This window comes from Paralichthys olivaceus, chromosome 4 (genome assembly GCF_024713975.1).
Source record: "Paralichthys olivaceus isolate ysfri-2021 chromosome 4, ASM2471397v2, whole genome shotgun sequence".
In the NCBI taxonomy this organism is placed as follows: Eukaryota; Metazoa; Chordata; class Actinopteri; order Pleuronectiformes; family Paralichthyidae; genus Paralichthys; species Paralichthys olivaceus.
Window position 1 is genome coordinate 12,595,377 of NC_091096.1, and position 19,625 is coordinate 12,615,001.

Consider the following 19,625-nt stretch of genomic DNA (forward strand, 5'->3'; position numbering starts at 1 on the left):
AAAATTTTTGTAGCTAAGCCTCTCTCTGTCTTGTAATAACTGAAGGACTGAAAAGGTCATGGATCTCAAGAATTATTTTAAAATTAAAGTGTATTGTTGTAAACCTTGAGGTCAGCAGTGTGTAAACAGTCAGGTTGGCTGTGTTAAGCTTTGCAATAGAACTCACATGTGACTTATCTGTGTGTATCTAGAAAAGCAAGAGCCGTCCTGTTGAGAGTGGAAATGATCCATAACTGAAAATAATGGACCATCAATCTTTTAATCAGATCAAAAAAACAGTGATTTTACGTGTCACAGCATCAAACATTTCAATCAATGTCATTTGTATAAGATTTAATAGATGAAGGTTCTGATATCTGCACATCAGAATTTGCCTCAGCAATCTGTACATTGTGTGACATATTCTGTCCCTACTCCTCGACTAGTGAGGGAAACTTTTTATCTTAAAATTTTAAGAATGAATTTAAAGCAAATAAAGAATCTTTGAGTTGTAGACAAAAGACGACATTAAAAGACATCCCCCTTGTGTCTCAGAATCAGTTAATCATAGATAGAAAGAAAGATAACCAGCATATTAATAGAAAATAATTCAATTATTAGTTGCAGCCTTAAACATGTAGATGTTCTATTAAATGCTTTGTCTCAATCATCTTTCTGTAGCCATGGAGGAAATATATTTTACACTCTACAATGCCTTATTGGCGTTTCATTCGTTCAACCATGTTAATTATTAAGGAATAAAACGCACATTATGAAATGTTAAGACATTGTCCACACTCAGATCTTTTTATTTTCTTTCTCTTCTGTCTCTTCTTCAAGCAAACAGGATTGTAGAGGATCAGTTTGTACGTCGTCAGGAGGCAACTAAAGCAACTTCCTTTAAAAAATGTTTCCCATCATTCATCAGTTTTCTTGCACCACATCCTCTCCTGTCAATCTGTTTCAGTTGTTTTTGCATTATTCTTGCTTCCTGCTGAGTCGGTGAAACTGAATACACTCAAACACTTCACTCACAGTTTTTATTTCCACCTCTGTCTGTGAGCCCTCGTACTCACATCGTCCATCTTCAAAACCATATTTAACAGGAGCTGTGTGTATCATGATTTTAATGTAAGTTACATGCAGAGTTGGGTGATTTAATCATATAAACAATCTTGCATACAGTCCACACCAGTAAAGGTTTATTTTGCAGCTTCCCCCTCTCATAATATTGTGCAGATGTAAACCCATTTATTTCATCGAGTTGTGCATCATTCCAGGATACATTCTTCTAATATGCTTTCTTTGTTGTTCATTTTTTCAGGGTTATTTTTGTGTTTCACTTGCCTGGTTTTACACACTTGTGGTTGTTATGTAATATGCTCAGAATATCCTGATACTGAGCAGAGGTGTATGTGTGAGTGAGACATTTTGGCATGTTCGACCAGCAGCATTCTGTTGAGTGAAAGTCATCATTTATTTCATCCAACTCTATTAGTTTGGATGGGTCCTGTTGAGTGGTCATAAAAAAAAGTTTAAACATTTATGGCCGCGTTGGCCCCTCGACACCTGTGTATGCAAACTGAAATGCCCTGGATGCAACATTGAGAGTGAGAAAAACATTTTTATTTCAGTATTAGCTGTGTGAATTGGAGTAAGCATGCATATGAGTCTAAAGTATTCAGATGTGTTTCCCTGACTTGGAAAATAGAGAAATGCAGAAAAGCTTGGAGGAGCGAGGATGAGAGTGGAACAGTGGAGGACTGTGATGTCAAAACAAAGATGTCCTCTAAGACACTGGTGGCAATCAGTCTTTACTCTTGCATGTCTTTAAAAATGGTGTTTAAAATAGGTAAATATTAGATTTGATGAATTCTTGCCTTAAAGATGGATTGTTTAACAGGTGCCTGATGAGGTGGTCTTGGCTCCCTCTGCTGGCCAGAGCAGGGTTATGATCTCATCTGTGTTTGACTTCACTGTGACTTCGCTGACAGCACAGCATGATGCAGTCAGCGGGCTGACAGTTGGTGCAAAGGTCATCCACAGACACGGTCCTCGAGAGAGTCAGAGGGGAGAGGACAGGAAATGTAGAGGACAGAGCTTCACACTGCGTTCACAGAGAACTGTTTGTTGTGTTGTGCAGTGCTGTTTTGTCTGGGATGCCTGGAGGACTCCGTCTTTATCCGACATACCGAGTCGCACGTTGCCCCAGATAGCAGCCGAGTGTGCAGTGCACACACAGGCTGTGTTCACACCCGCCTCCCCCTATGATCTAGTGCAGCAATTCAACACTGTTCTGCAATACTGTTACGCAGAGTCATCAATTATTCATTAAGCATATCTGCACTTGTTCAGTCATCGCCTTCATGGACAGAGAGATGGAATTCAGAGTGAAGAGGTTAGAAAATCTGATATCACTTTCAAAAACCTCAATGAAACAGTGTTTGTATTACACTTTAAAAAATAATTATCAGTGAGGTCACTGATGGTACTAATATAATCCTAATGAAACAGTTGAAGGGTGGGCAGATAGATGATCCACACCATCTGATTTATTTGTCATGTGGGAAACATCTGTCAGACCAATGGTGCATCAGCATCTCTGTGCCTGCCTCATATCGCTCCATCATCTCCACATAGATAACATGGGTCACTCACTGGGGTGATTCTCAAGCTGGCTGCTTGTTAGAGGACAAAATTCAACAAAGTCATCGGGCAGATTTTTGAGGAGCAACAGGAATTTGCAGGTTCATTAAGCTCCTAATAAGTGGAGGAACATTTTGGGCAGGAGGGGGACGACCTTACGGGAGGAGGGAGGACGATGGATAAGAGGGAACCCCCCTCTGCAGAGTGCTGCGGTGCCCTGACATGTCAGACCCTTTGCGCAGCTCATGAATATGGACATGTGGCTGATCGATGGTGCAGGGAAAGAGGGACCGTCAGCATGAGGAGGAGATTTTGACACATTTCATGGATTGATGCTGCCACTGAGGGCAGCGGCAGATACAGGTGCACACAGACACAAATAAACGCTGAGTGTTTGTGAGTGTGCGTGCCTGCTTGGATGAACATCTGTAATTGCAGTCTGCAGAGGCTGATTTTAGTGCAGAGCTTAAAACAGAGTGTCCAGTGATGTGTGCGTGCTGTCAGAGCGGAGACACAGATTGGTGGAGGCAGGTCTGGCACGGTGTGGTCCACAGCACTGCAGGGTCATGAATGATTTAATGGTGGAAGAGGTGAGCTCCGTCCTCCAGCTCTCAAGATGCAGAGGCATTTATGAGCCGCAGAAGAGATTCATTTCCATGACAGAGCCAACTGTCGTATCGATACTCTGAATACATTTCTATCAGTTGTATTTATGATGATATGTGTTTAGCAGTGCTGTTGCTACAGTTTATCAAGTTCACTCCTACAGTCTTGTGTCGATGTTATTCTTGCTCATTTTTGGTTTAAACTTATGTAAGTTACAAAAAACGTGGAGGAGGAGGATCTGCAGGCACACAATCTTAAGTAGTGTGTTACAGAAATACTTTCTATCAATATTTTCCAACAGTATAAACCACACACAGTATCGCTCTCACATGAGAATATTATATTACCCTGAGCTTATATGTTGTAGCTAATACTGCCCCAACATGGAACATTATGGTCATGTTACTGTTGGACTGCAGCCAGTGAGCATGTTCATATACATGAACACGGATTTGTTCATGTGAAAGGTCATGTGTGAGATCAATTCAACCTCTTAGTCCATTTAGTAAAAGTGTAGATGCTACTTTGTTCTCTCAGGTTCAAACATCTCCTCACCTCCTTTTTTCTACTCTCTCCCTCATGTCGTTTTCCAATTTTTATTCTTATTCTCTCGCTTCTAATGGTTCAGTTTTACTGTGATGCAAGTTTGTAACGTCATTGCAAACGTTAAACCAAATGCAGATCTAAATGTTGCAAAGATAATCACATCACCCCCCCCCCCCCCCCCCCCCCCCCCCCTTACTGACAAGTCCAACAAAAAGTCCTCGATACTGACTGAAGGCAGATAAAATAGTTTCTTTAAAGAGCTGGGAAATGGTTGCATTTGTTTATTGACACATTTGCTGCTCCTCTGGCAGCAGGAGCGTGAGATGGTCTCCGAATAAACTACATTGCCCATGTGCATGATAATGAAGTGAAACGGCGTCTTATTTATGGTTTTAAAACAACAATGGAGATTAGAGGAATAACTTTGTTATGCTTTGGCATCACACACACACACACACACACACACACACACACACACACACACACACACACACACACTTGTTAGGGCGATCAATTCATTGCTGATTTTGCTTATCTGATGAGATTAGCTGAACAGAAATCTAATGAAAATGACCAGGCTTGACCTTTAAATTGGATTTATACATTCAATATATATTTGCATATACTGTTAGAAGAGGTGGGTTTGTGGTGAGGTGGGACAGTGGGAAATAGGAAACAGAAAACAGAGGTATTGAAACGTGAAGAGCACCTGTGTGAGAGAACACATGTCCAGCATCACTGGCAGAAGGACGAGTGTGACAGAGATTAATAACACAGCATGACGGAGTGGCCATTTGAATAAGAGAAGGAAATAAACAGAGAGAGGGATGATGGCACTGAAGAGGGCTCAGGATGCTGGGGATGAAGCTCGGCACTTCTTGGCTCTCCATCCCTTTGTTATGCTCCATTTATTCAAAATGGAAGCCAATGTGCTGTCTAAGGTTGAAACTATTTTGAGGCAATGCTTCTGGTTATAGACTTTGTTTTTTAACATGCTGATGAAGCCGTTTCTTCTGAGGCCTTTTATACATTCAGCACTCTTAAAGCAGTGTGTCCGCCTGTCGTCTGTGGAAGGAATAGAGCAGCCAACATTTTTACACAATGGGTTGTCCTTCATGTTGCTGGACTGTTGAAACACTGTACACTAAGAGGGAGAGTTTGTTGAATTCATCTTAAATTGTGGCTGAATTAGGTTTTCAGCTTGTCCGTCCACTCGTCTGATTCTTGTGAACACATTGTTTCAAGAACTCCTTGAGGGAATTTCTTCAAATTTAGTATAAATGTTCCCTTGATTCCAAGAATTAACTGGTTAGATTTTTATTGAAGGTTAAAGGTCAAGGTTGCTGTTACCTCAGAAACCTGATTTTTTTTGGTCTTATGAACATGATATCCCCAAAACGCCTCAAGGGAATCCTTTCCAATCTGGTACAAACGTTAACTTGGACCCAAAGATGAACTAATAAGATTTTGGTGGTTGAAGGTCATGGTGACCCCATGTTCTTACGAATGTGACACATCAGGAACACCCATCTGGCAAAAAAATTCACTTAGCTTCAAGGATGACCTGAATCTAATTGGTCAAAGGTCAAGGTCACTGTGACCTCTGAGAACTTTTGTTTTTGCCTTTTGAATGCATTATCTTAAGAACGCCACGAAATAGTCTTTTTAAATTTGGCACAAATCTTCACTTAGCCTCACGGATTAACAGATTGGATTTTGAGTTGTCAAAGATTATGATATCGCAAATATGTGGGAAGGGAATTTCTTCAAATATGGACCAGTTGTCATTTTGACTTTAAGATGAACTGATTTGATTTCAGAGGTCGAAGGTCACAATGACTTCACATGAGTACAACTGTAGGGCTGTAATTGTAGTTTTAGTGAATTGTAACATGTCGACTCTGCTGGAGAAATGAAACAGTTACTTCATTCAGTAGTTTTATTGAGTGGGACTCTCCTGCTTTGATTATCACACTAAAGTGATGTTTGATTTGTTTCACTGTGCTTTAATCCGAGCAGAGAAACTATTGAGCAGATGCTTGATATGTCCGTCCCTCTCACTTCAATCCAAAATATTTGTTCTTTTGCTCTTAATTTATTCCGATTTTTTCCCACACATTGTGCCTCCCAGTACAAACATGTTCCTTCAGCAGGACCAACAGTGTGTCACCTTTTCACTTTCTGCTTTTACTCCCTCTTGACCCACTCATCGTGCACAGCTTCAGATACAATGTTCGCTCTCATCACATCCAAACCTTTCCGCTCTCTCCTCTCTTTTGTGCTTCTTTTCTTCGTTCTTCTCCGGCTCTCTGCTTTCATACAACGCTCACATTTTTTTACTCTCCCCTGCTTTTGATTTCTCTTTTAGTCCTTGAACTGACCCCAAGCCTTTCCATGTGCACGTCTTTATGTGTTGTCGGCTTTAACAACCCCCTTGAGCCACTCTCACCCATCAAATCCCAGCTTGAGTGCTCTCTTCCTGTTTCTGAGGGCTTTCCTAAGGGTTAGGGACTTCTCTGTGGTTGGTATGTGTCTCTTTGTAAGAACAGGAGTGTGTTTTTCTCAGGCCACAGGTGTGCAGCAGTGGGGAGGTCTCATTGTATATGTCTCCTCTTGTTTGAATTATGTGAGAGGAAAGTTAATTTAGATGTTGATTGATAGTGGGGGTTGAGAGTTTGGAAGATTTTTCCCAAATGGTCACTACAGAGATAAGGCAATCAGCCTTTAAAGAAAAGTTATCCCAACAAGTCATGCATGAATCTTAGGACTACCAAGTCCAGCATTTGTGTGGCTCTTGTGCTTCATTTTCAGGTGTAGAGCCAGAAGGATTCATCCATTAATGTCTTAGTCAACTGCCATTTTCTAGCAGCAGTTATTGCTCCGACACTGCTACTTTGTTTAGCACTGTTGCCTCACAGCAAGAAGGTTACTGGTTCGAATCATGGATGGGATCCTGAAATTTTCCAGAGGGGCTGTATGTGAGAACACAAATGTCTGAGTCACTTGTTCCAGACATTCTAGTGTTTTCCCGCAGCTCCTGAGTAAAATGTCTGGAACATGAGGAATTCACAGCCACTGTGTTGATTCCTAACACGCCATGGACACAGAACTGAAAAAAACAAAAATAATACAAATATCTCTGGATGAAGAAGATGACCCGGCTAACGAGACGAGTTTTGAGATTTTTTTGTTGATAAGAACCATCGCTGATGTCGATGTGCTGCCTCCTGCTGGCTCTACAAGGATGCTACCTCTCACCTGGATGCTCCGGACATTTTCCTGTTGTGAACACGTTTGACTCGTTGGGTCAAGATTTTCTGGACTTACGCCTAAAAAATGGCTTTGGAGATGTAATGGCCAGGAGTTTAATTCACCTAAACTGGAGGTAGTAATAGTATAATAAGGACATTCCATCGGTGACCCTTCACAATAAAAGTCCCATACAGATACGCTGCTTATGATGACAGGAAACAAATTCACTGACCAACCTTCCACAATAAGTCAACTAAATAAAATAGCTTACATAATTTACTTTTAAATAGCCAAACGTAACGCTATAAAAACTAACTGGATATTATTGATGATAATAATAAATATTTTAGTTCATTAGCTATATTATTCACTATATATTGTTTGTTGTGGGTCTTTTTCCTTCTATAGTATCAATAATCGTGAGAATCGTGATATTTCCTCTGACAATAATCGTGGCATCAAAATTTCATATCGTGACATCCCTAGTCTGGACTGCTGGACCCAAAACAAATGAATGTCACAATCAACATGAAATTCTCACTATTTTCACTATTGAATCATCAATCTCGGATTAGATTAGGTGTTAAAGTAAGAAAACAATGAGCACATTGATCGATAATGGAAATAAGCCTTCTGATTGAGGTTGCTGCCAAAAACAGGATTTATAGATGACATACTGGTGACCTCATTATCACAGGTTACAACTGCAGCGTGTTACAAATGTGCACTGTGGGGATTCACCTTTTACGCCTGTTCTTCTCTTTGTTGTTTCATCATCTCTTTTTCATCTTGTTGTTGCTGTTAGTTGTGGTAGATGTCACTATATCTGTTGTATCAGTGGGTCCTCCTTCATCTCTCTCTCTCTCTCCACACTGCAGTGGGTGTCACTCATCGGTGCTTCCCGCTAAGCAGAGAGCAAAAAGGGGGGATGAATGGAAGGGAAGGGACCTAGGGATCCAAGATGGCAATTTCACAGAGGAGAGATGGAGGACAAGAATTGAAAGGGGGGGTATGTCGATGGGGAGGTGAGGAAAGCTCCATGAAAGCGGCTTGACTGTCCACCAACTGAATGAGCCCATGCTGCTGATAAGGACGATGAAAGGAATAATGATTGCAGTGGGGGTGCCAGAGTGGGGTGCTATTTTTAGATGCATTCTGCTTTGTATGACTGTGCATGAGTGTAAACCTCTCTTTACTTAGACCCCTCTATGTGTGTGTGGGGTCATATGTGCAGGCATGTGCAGAGGTGAATTAATTCGTGTGTGCGTGCATGTGTGTCGTCCTATGGTGCACATGGGTATAGGTTTAAGCCACGTGCTGTTAGTGCTGACTACAGAATAAGCTGCAGTAAGGAACTCAATGTGCCCTCTTCATGAACATGCAGAAAATGGCTTTTCAACAACAGTGTGTGTGTGTTGCCTCCTAAGGACCTTCTCCAGCATAAACACTGATCTTGTCAGGACCAGTAGACCTCATGGGGACCAAAGCCTAAAGAGTTGAAACATAATCTCTGAGCACCGGGTTATGATTAATGGTGAGATGTGAACAGTGGTTATTGTTTCAGGTTTGGGTTCGGCATGAATTGGTCATGGTTAAGATTAGTAATAAGGTTTAGCTTAGGCTGTTCACAATGAATGGAAGTCCTAATAAGAATAGCTGTGCAAACGTGTGTGTGTGTGTGTGTGTGTGTGTGTGTGTGTGTGTGTGTGTGTGTGTGTGTGTGTGTGTGTGTGTGTGTGTGTGTGTGTGTGTGTGTGTGTGTGTGTATGTGTGCGTGTCAATACTGCGGATAAGTGAAAGAGAGGTGTATTGGCTTGTAATTGCTTTTCCCAACTGAGTGTTTGTGTGATTAATGTGTATCAGTGCTGTGTGTTTATACTGTGGTTCAGTGAAAAAGATGTGTAATGGTGATTGTGTAAATGTCCTATATTTTGAGGCAAAAAGAGCCAAACTACAAAAATCTACATTGTCATTTTTTTTCAGTGTGGATTCAGTAGAAAACAAATTTAAAATGCTAAATGCGACAGTATAAACTGCTTTCAAATTTGCATTCATGGCTTTCAAAATGTAAACTTCCAAATGTCATCACAGCTGTGTTATTGTCTTGTCTAAAAAAGTTAAAGATGTGGATGCAGTCCACAGTTTTCATAATTTCTTCCTCTCTCACCCTGCACAGTGTTACAAACTGATAAAACGTGTGTGTGCATTTTTATAAAGTAATCTCGTAGCACTAGAGCATATTTACATATCCATGTAGCGTGTATACTCTGGCACACTCGTACACAAATGCGCACAAATCTTTACCATTGGCAACAGTACTTCAGCCTCACTGAAACCAAGCCAGGGCTGGACTCATGGGGGAGTCTCTTGAGGGCTGAGTCAGCAACGACAGGAGGCAGGGATGGAAGGAGGGAAGGAATCAAGGAATCAATCTTAACACCAACTACAGCAGCTTTTCCGCCTTTCCTGGTTTGCTATAAATAGCACTCTATATGTGTTTCTTAAATGATAGTCTGCTGCCATCTTTTGTCCTCATCTTTTAAAATACTTGATTACTGATTACAATCATATCCAGATTCTGTGGTTTATTCAGCAAAGTCATCAGCTTACTTTGAATCCTGTGTAGCTCTTGTAAGTAAAAAATTAAATAAACTGAGTTAACACTGATTTGTGTAGTTCAACATCACTGAATAACTAATCTTTATTATCTTGTAAGTTAGCAAATCAGAAGACAACTACAGTGCGAACGTTCATTACTTCACACCAAGCTTGTACGTTAAAGATGTTCAGATGTAATTCCCTCTGCTCATCACCGTTTCTCTCCCTAAAGTTTGTGCTGGGAAATCAATTTTTTTCCTGTACGATAGGACAGATTCGATTCTTCCTCTCGCACCCTCACAGCTCACTGGCTGCTGTCTTCACCTCCTGAGAATATTCCCCTTCAGTTTCAATATCTCCGCTGTGAATCTAATCAACGATCAAGGAGTTTTCTCTTAATAGCTGTGCAGCAGCCATTTGTTTTATTGCCCATCCACATTATGGCACTGCAGTGTGAACAGTCTCGGGACTGCCTCTTGAAAATTCCTCTGTAATTGGGTTAGGGTTCACTTCAGGTACATTAACTCCAACGCTCATACACATCACAGCATGTTTTTTTTATATGAATAATGTTGTGATGTGTTGGTTGCAGCTGAAGAGATTACGTGTGAAAATAAACCCAATATGTGGGTGTGGAGTCTTAAAGACCTGTGTAGCCAGTGTCGCTATGATTAATAACTGTGTGTATATACATATGTATCTGTGTATATGCGCATATATGTGTGTGTATGTATGACACCTAGTATTAGTAGTTGTAATCAGTCTATGGGATCTCATTAAAATAGAGGAATAGTACAATATGGCTCCTACATCTGTGCTCTTGATGTTATTACAGCCAACAAGGCTCCTCACTATACTCTTTACAATTCTGACATAAGTGCCTTATATAGAATTCAGTAACTAATTTGACAAGAAGAATATGTATGAATAATCCCCTCCAACCCGTCCAATATCCTCCATTTTGTTCCAAAATAACTTCTGACTTGCTTTGCTGGTCAAGAGGGATTGAAATAATATGTCAAGATGACAGTGAGCGCCTTCTGCTGGATCAGCACTGGATCACACTATTTCAGATGGCCTAATGCGCTTTATATTTTAAATTTGAACCAATTCGAGTATGAACTTTTCCCCGATGTGTGTGCATGTGCTTGTGTGTGTGTTCATTTAAAGGACTTCATACAGGTGAGATTGAAGGACTATATTCCTACCACAGCAAAGGGCTTTAATGAGCACTACATGTAGCAGTGAGAGAGGTGGCATCTGTCTTTCTGTCCCAGGAGGATGCAGCTTTGATGGATGACCACCAGAACCTGCAGCGCTATTCTGCACATATTGTATACAGTGTGCACACATGAACATTCTACTCAGACATACTAGAGTAGTAATGGTAATAATAAATGAAACCTTACAATCACGTACTGTGATGCAGGAAGACAAATGCGACATCCCAACCCACTGCTGCAGCCTCATCACTTTAATGTGACTAAAGTAATTAACACCATAACACATGCTAACCACAAAATTATTAATATATGCAAAGTTTGGCAGTATACTCTGTCAATATTGTATGTTGTGTACTGCGGTAATAGGCAACTTTAATTCTTTTATTCGCACAAGGTCACCCCCCACCCTCTTTTTTAAGCGTTGTACTTTATAGAAAAATACATGTAAATTGGTACAGTCTCCACCAGATGTGTTTATCCCACGTTTGTCAGAATAATTTCTTATACCTCTGAATACATGCAGATCTTTTGTACCAGCATGCATTGTTTGAAGGCGTATATTTGCAGGTCTAATGTTAAGCAGCGACACTACATGTTGCGTTTTTGTTTCCAAAGCAGACGATGACCTCAGGCTTTTCTATGTCAAAACAATTACTTGTATCACTTCTAATCGTCTAATCTTATTGGCGTTCGGTTTTGAGACATGATGCTCTGTGGCTAGACTACAGAGTGCATGCTGATTATCACTGGGCCGCAATATATTTTGTCCGGTGCTATGATAGTTGTGCCCTGGTTTAAAGACCTAGATGTATTGTCTATGCTGATATTTGCGGCGCAGCAGCTGTTCCTGTTGGTTTAGTCCTGGCATGGATCTTTGGCTACACTTATTAAAGCATGTAACGTTCATGCTACACTTGGCAGGGTCGATGGCTGGACTGGTTGGTGGCTCTGTCGTGAGTGTTGACGTGAGTGTGGGTAATCCACCGGCTGCTCTGTTATGCCCGTGCACAGCTCAGGGCTGGCCCCATACAAAAGAGCAGACCTGAAAAGCACCATAATGAAGCAGGGGCTGAAAGAAAAGGCATGTCTCTTTCCATTTCTCTGAGCGAAAAGAAAAGAGCAACATAAAAGAATAGGAGACAAGAAAGAAAGATGAAAATAAGCCTCTCAAATCCAGGTTCTTGGCTGTGCTGTCTCTTTGAGTTTATCTTTTTTTCATGCATGTGTTTTATTATGGTAATGCAATGTTGGATAAAAATAGTCTGGTATGGAAGAGCAACGCTTTTCAATGGAAAGAGGAGAAAAGCAGGAGGGAGGGGCAGGGGTTACAGCTAAATGTCATTGATAAAACACATAAAGAAATTTCAACTGGCTTCCCTCTCCCTCATACTGTTCATGTATATGCCTTCTCTTTCTTTTTATCTCGTCTTTATTATACAGAGCTTTACTCCAAACATTACAAGTCCCAGGGGTTCTCAAAAAACATTGTTCGCTCCATGTTGTGTTATAGTTCAACGTCACAGCACTCCGAATACAGTAAACACTGAAATTTCATTGTTACCGTTTCAATTAATCAAACAAATCCCTTTGTTGGTTTGTCTCAGTTACTATACAGTAACTTTGCTGCAGCCATATAAACATTAAGTGTACCTCTGTGGGTAGAAACTCTGAAAAGCTTCTTGAGTTGAAACACGCTCCTCAACAAACCTTCACCATCCTCTGAGGAAAACAAAGAAAGCTGCAAACAGAGCTGAGGATCAGAAGAGGTTGTGCTTTGTCTGCACTGCAGTGAACATCAAAGTGGTGTGTCCTCTGTGCGCTGTGATGTTAATCTTTCTACTTTAATGACCTCTGACCTCCACAGACTCTGAGCACACTATGGGAACAGGGGGAATAGGGAAGGGATTGAGTACAGTTCAATCCATTGGCCCCTGTGTAATCTATTGTTGTTGAAATACAGGAGATTGTAATTTGTGGTTTTGTTAAGCAAATATCCTGCTGAGGGTCGACATGCTCTCCTCTCTTCTAATGAGCTCTTTGTCTTTTTTGTTTTTGAGGCGGAAGTTAATTTGACTCGTCTGACCTTGTGTGCGTTAATGTTTTCTAGGTTGTTTCTCTGAGGGAGCTGAATGAGTTACCTTAAATAGAGGCCAGACAATAAATATTTTAAGGAATTTAAATAAATAAGATGAAGTTGTAATGGTTGTAATTATGGTGCATCTTTCACTATAAAATTACATGACTGGAAAACTGAGGTCTAAATCACAGAAGACCCTAAATATACAAAATAAATGTAACCCGTTCGTGGATATTTGCTTCAACCTGCATTAAGAGAGTTTTCTGCCTCTTTCACAGCAGGAGACACAATATTTTCCCACATTACACAACTTATTATCACCTTACAGTTTAAAGGTCCAGTGTGTAGAATTTAGTGATATCTAGTGTTGAAATTGCATGTTGCAGCTGAACACCTCTCACCTCACCCTCTCCTTCCAAACACGAAAAAGAACCTGTGGTAGCTTCAGTTATAAAAACTCAAAAGGTTTTAGTTTGTCCAGTCTGGACTAATGTAAAAAAACATGGCGGCCTCTGTAGAGAGGGTCCCCTAGATGTAAATATAAAGTATTTAAATATAAAGGGTCTTTTCTGGGGTAAAGAAAACTACAATTCATACAATTTAGATGAAACGAACTAGTGAAAACATTATGAGGATTATTCTACATTAAATCTCTGCCAATAGTTCCCTTTCACCTAAATCTTACACACTGGACCTTTAAAGCTCATATGATGAATGTGATAGCAAGTGTCCTTAATCATACATCCCAGCAGATCTGCAGCAACATCATTATTATCAAGTTGTTCATGTCCATGTCCACCTTACAAATGTCCAATATTAATTCTCCTTTTAGCTCTGTTTTTGGTCTCTTTAACTCATGAGTGGAAATATCTGTCTCTTTAGCTGCCAAATGCTACATTATGTTCACATGCTTGTTGATAACTGTGACTTGCTGCCGTTGTGAAATTAGCGCACCTTATGTTATAAGAGGTTTAAAGTTGCTGTAACTATGGGGCAGTGATGAATTAAAGTGTGATGTCATACACAGTCACTGTAGGCGCTTTAGTATATACTGTATAATATATTTTTTACAGTGGTAATAAGTATTTCAGAGTTTCTTGCAAGGTGCTCTTGTAAAGGATGAAGAGCGTGCACATGCTCATACAGAGTGACTGTGAACCCAGATGGAGAGTTAGACAGATAGAGAGATAAGAAAGGAGGCTGTAGAGGTGATAGGTGGAGGTGGCTGCACCATCCTTCTCTTTTATCCCAGCTGGCATCTCCATCTGAGCTGGCAGCTCTCTGCCATGTTTTATTAAACAGGCTGTGATCTCCTCATCTCAACTCTGTTTTCTCTTTATTCTCCTTGTCTATATGTGCACTTAGTTACACCTGCTCACTTGCATGTAAAACCTGGCAACCATTGTTTTAGGGGGGTGGGCAGTGTCTATTTTTATAATGCACCATAGTGTTTCTAAACTATTTAGTTGAATATCTTTCCATGCCAGGATTGAGTTACAATATAAAATACTGTATATACCAGGAATGGCGGAGTATGGGTTTCTTATCCATATCTTAACATCAACATTTTGGCTCTTAGTGTAGGGATATACATTTTACAGAGGCTAAAATCACCCATCAGTTATTAAATAAATTGTTATATACTCATAATTCCCTTTGGGTTTGAAGCTTAAAATGTGCTATTTCTACATACTGGGAATTGTAGTTTATACTATATACCTTTTAATACATTTTCCTTTCATAGCATCTTTTCTGTCTTGCGGAATTTCTCTGTAATCGCTATCAACATTTTTTACATGACAATAATATGTATTGTCCAACGCCTTCTCTTTTTTCCTGACATGTTCAGTGGAATCACGTTGAAATCAGGACTGCAGACCAGATAAATCAGGTGTGATTTCATGATGCACTCACACTCCGCCCCGCCACCTGAGTGGAGATGCTATCTTGTCATATTTTTTTTCTCTCTCTCAGGAGTTGAATAATTTAGTAGTGGTCCACTTACGTTTACATACTGTGTCAGCCTTTCACAAAGAATAGCCAGGCATTGGCCTAGTTTGAGTCATGACATCAGAGCTTGATTACTTGATGTCTGTCCTGCACTTGATGATTATGGACAGGGAGCTGGAGAGAGACTTGGATGCAGTGCAGGACTAAAATAAACTGGACTGATTGAGAGAGGTGCTTGGTTGTTAATGCTGCAGTCTTTTGTGCATCGGATCCTTATTGTTTCTCACAGAGCGAGTGTGAGTTATGGAGACAGTGCAGGTCCATTGCTCTCTCCCTGTGGAGCACTTACTCTGATGAAAGCTCAGTGCACAATGCTTCTCAGTTTGGTGAAACCTAGTCACTCAACCAATTATATATAGTATTCCACAAATAATAATAATGATAATCACAATGTCAATAGAACAACCTATGGGCCATTTTTGAAATGGATGATCAATAAGCATTAAATATCAAATTTAAAAAAAAACCTCTAAGTATTAATTCAGGCCACTGGGAGTAACACACTGTCGTTTTGTGACTGATCAAGGAAAAGAAAATGAATATCCATGAAATTGGTATGGAGGTGGAGAAGGAAGGAACGATCTGCGATCTGGATCTAGGGACCACTTTTGCGTTTTTCAGCATTTTCGTGGATTTCACAGTTGTAACTGAACAACTTGTACATAGAACCAATGATGCTTGCTACAAATGAAAAACACCATGAAATCTCACTTCTCTCTCGCACCCCCTACTACATTCCTTGACTTCTCTCTTTCACCTCCTGTCCTCACTTCTATCCTCCGCCCTGCCTCTGTACCTGACACTGTGCAGGATAAGCTGCAAATGTGGCGAGATAGTGGCCTCCAAAGTGGCCCTATGCTCCGGAGGCCATCGCGAAGGTTTAAAAGCCCATAAAGCAAGCAGAGACAAAATGAGGTGTCCTTTTTTCTTTCTTCTGTACATGACTCATACTGGTTGTCTTGTGCTTGTCTTGGAGTTTGATGTAGAGTGTGACCGAATGCCAAGAGTCTGCCGCTTAGTTGTCCAGAGAGTACGAGTGTTATCCTTTTATCCCTCTAATCTACATCACAACCGTTTGAGTTCCCTCGGCTCGTCTGTTCACTGCCCAGAGGCTCCAACAGGCTCCACACAACATGGCCTGTTACCCCTTATCAGCACCTCTCCCCCCCCTCTGCCTCCCCCTGCTCCCCCCCTCCACCTCCCCCAACTCTTCATCCCTCTCTCCCTGTCATCACTAGCCGTCTGCTACTTAATCCAATTATTCTTTTAAGCTGACACGCTCTGTAACTCACCACAAACTCTTTTGGGATTGACGCTGCTGTGCATCATACACACACACACACACACACACACACACGGCCACATGCACATGACAGTATTGCTACAAATACCTCTCACAGATAAAGGTCGTGCAAAGTGCAAATTTATGCTTAGAAAGTTTAAAAAAGGATAAAATACCTACAGTGCTTTCTGGTTCTACATTTAGTCGCCCCTTCTGCTTGTGTTATCTATTTTCGGGCGTCCTAACAGAGGCTTTGGCCTCTGCTGTCACCGACTGATTCACTGTACCCTTGAGGTGACTCCTACTCTTTCTGTGTGTCGTCCTCCACTTCCCTGCAATGTGTTCACCATCGAATGCGTTGCACCGCCTGACCCAGAAGCCCCCTCTCCCTCTTTGTGTGTGATCTTGTATCTCTGTCCTTATGATGTGTTGAAAAATGAGGAAAACCTAAGAGAATATGTCACATGATCTGTTCCTCACCTCTGTGAAATGCTTTTTAGGTTAGGATTTAGGATTATGTGTGATTAAACACTTTTATTAGGTTTACATGAGGAAAAAATTTAAAGGAGCCAATATATGTGGTTGGACTATATGTCGTAATTCATCAGCTGACCCTAAGGTTGGGTACGCAGTATATTTGTAATATCCTCACACTCTCTACTCATGTTCTTTGTAAAAGAAGCCAATCTGCACTTTTCTCCTTCCCTCCTCTCCTCATGTGCTAAATGGTCCTTCAGTGTGAAATAAATGTTGTTCTGCAGTGTGAACGTTTGACAGCCCGCATCGCTGCGTCTTAAAAATATAACACGAATGCTGAAATTGATGGTGTGAAGTAATAGTAAATAGTGCAGTCGCGGCCATGACAGGGTAATTAATCCTGTGATGCTGCGATTTTTTTTTTTTTTTCACCCCTGTGCAAAGTATTTCTTCCGCAGCGGGGCAGCGAGCGTCACAAAAAGGAGCTGTGTTTGGTTGTTTTTTGGTGCTGACACAACAGTCAAAGAGTAACAGATGGGTGTGTGTGTGTACGTGTGTGTACATGTACGCACACTTATGTGTGAGTGTGTGTTTCTGGGTGACTGGGGCCAGAGTTGGCTGCTGTGTATATGTTTGATCTGAATTTCAGCCGAGGGAGTCCAAGCAGACTTGATCTGTCTGTGTTTCTGTCTGTCTGTCTCTCTGTGTGACGTCTGCGAGTTTTATTGTCTGTGATTCGCGGAGAGGAGAAGACAGTTGTGCAGATCTGGGCAAAAATTGGTTTAATCTGGTTATTTTCTGATGCTGACAGACTTTTGTTGGCTGTTTTTATTGTTCCAACAATTCCTGCTGCTCTTCGTGCCCTTTGTATCTTCATCCATCTTCGCACTGTTATGAAGAAAATTGCTAAGTTTCTTTGCAGTAAAACTCTTCTGAATACAGAAGCACATACATTGTTTATCAATGTCTCTCTGTCAGAGGTCAGATGTGGCCTCACTGTATGTTTTTCTTCTGTGTTATTGACTTAACGATGTGATTATGTCGTGTTTTGTACTGTGCCTGTGTGGTTGCACATCTCAGTTGTGGGTAAGTACACTACTGTGTCCAGATGCTATTCGTACCGACGCGTCATGAAGGAATCGATCCAGTAGGTCGCGGCTCTCCACAGAGACATGGCTGATTCATCCGTGAGCCACAAACCATCAACATTTCCAACAGTTCCTCCTCCATCACCATCAGTGTGGCGCCGCCCGGTGATCACCACTGTATGCGTGATGCTCGTGATGTTTCGTGCCCCACCATTGCTCCCACACTCATACCACTCATCCTAACCCGACCTGTTTCCTGCAGAGAGAGAGTTTATTTCTCAGGGAGGGTGGGAAGGAGGGAGGGAGGGAGGGGTTGGACAAGCAGGGTGGGATGGGACAAGGTGAGGTGGGGTGGCTCCTCTCCTTCCCTCTTCCACCTTGTTTCCTACCTATTTCTCTAAAATAATGTTCCTGTTCCTCTTTGAATCCTCCTCATTTCCTTGCCATTGTTTCCTGTCTGTCTTCTTGCTCTCCTCTACCCCACCTCTCATTTCACTCTTCCTCTCTCTCTCTCTGTGCTCTCTCCATCCCTCTGTCTCTCCCTGTTGCGATTAACCGGGCTCTGTCTTTATGTCGTATGTCCTTTTAGGCCCACGCCGTGCATCGCTGGCTAATCGATCAGGACAGTAGTGTGAGCTCTGAGATGCCGGATGGCCAAGGAGTATGGCACTATGATGATGAAGTAAATATCTGCAACACGTATATCTGGCTTTTCCTATTTCTATATATCTATATGTGTATATATATATATATACTGTATTTATGACCATCCTGTACCTGTCACTTACAGTTTGTGTTACTGTTGTTGCTCTGCTGTTGTTGTTGTTTTTTATCTTTATCTCTCTTGTTTTCGTTGTGTGTTGCTTATGGTATCGTAGTTCTGGTTCCTTTGACTTTCTAGTGTTGCTGTTGTGCTGTGAGCTGATTCAATCAGGTGTCGTGGGATCAGGCTGGAGCTTTTTCTTTGTTCCTGTCCCTGCTCGATGTATCGTACTAACTTGCTGATTTTAATTTCTTCATTTGGTGGTTTCCTTTAATTTTGTTTTGCGTTCCACACATTTCTATATGACATGAGTGTGTATCTGTATCTATATTCACATCTATATCGGTGTCTGTGATTTTTTCTGAACTTAATGTTGACAAGCAGCATATTACACGGCAAGAGTCCACGGGCAAAATATAGTTTTGATGTAATTTCCATAGACTTGAGTTTCAAGTACGTCTGCGTTTTCCTGCTTCACCAAGTATTACATGCAACACAGGTTCATAGTAGTGATAATATTCAATAGTAGTAGTAGTTGTACAAGTATTTTTCCTGTGGGTTCTTCAGATTTATACAATATGCTTGTGTCATTTGTACCACTGTGTTCGTGTTTAGGACTAAATCAAGGTGTGTGAGTGTTAATGAGAGTGAATGAAAGTGAAACTGTGTGTGCGTGTGCGTGTGCGTGCAGTGGGATGGTCAACGTCTATATTCTTATCGGTGTGTTTGTGTGCATGCTCTCTCCCCGTCCTTGCATTGCTTCACCACAAAGTATGATTTGAGTGTCTGTGTTGTGTCTGTGCTTCAGTCTGTGTTTGTGTGGATTTCCTGTGGAGTGCTGTACATGTTGTGGTTCTCCCTCGTCTTTGCCCGAGCCTTTTGATGTGTGCAGTGTTGTGAATTGTGGCCGTTTTGTGTATTTGCTGTGTTTGTCAGTGTTTGTCTTGTTCTGTGCCTGTGTTTCCTCTGGTGTTATCAGTTGAAACAGTCTGGGATACGTTTGCCAAAGGTTTTATTGCACCTCTATCTAACAGATGATCTTGAATCCACTGTCGCTCGATGGAGGGGAGATCATCTA

The 19,625-nt window shown here is 41.2% G+C and overlaps 1 protein-coding gene across 13 annotated transcripts in view; it reads left to right on the forward strand.

The window, feature by feature from the left end:
• Positions 1 to 19,625, forward strand: part of ank1a (ankyrin 1, erythrocytic a) — a 91,892-nt gene that overhangs the window by 24,634 nt on the left and 47,633 nt on the right. For 12 of the 13 annotated variants that reach the window (XM_069523730.1, XM_069523722.1, XM_069523725.1 and 9 more), the window contains exon 2: positions 18,374 to 18,466. The exons of the other annotated variant lie outside the window; for it this stretch is intronic. In XM_069523730.1, the coding sequence (XP_069379831.1) occupies positions 18,428 to 18,466 (39 nt within the window). In that variant the 5' untranslated portion in view covers positions 18,374 to 18,427. The remainder of the gene's footprint in view (positions 1 to 18,373; positions 18,467 to 19,625) is intronic. 13 annotated transcript variants of the gene reach the window in all.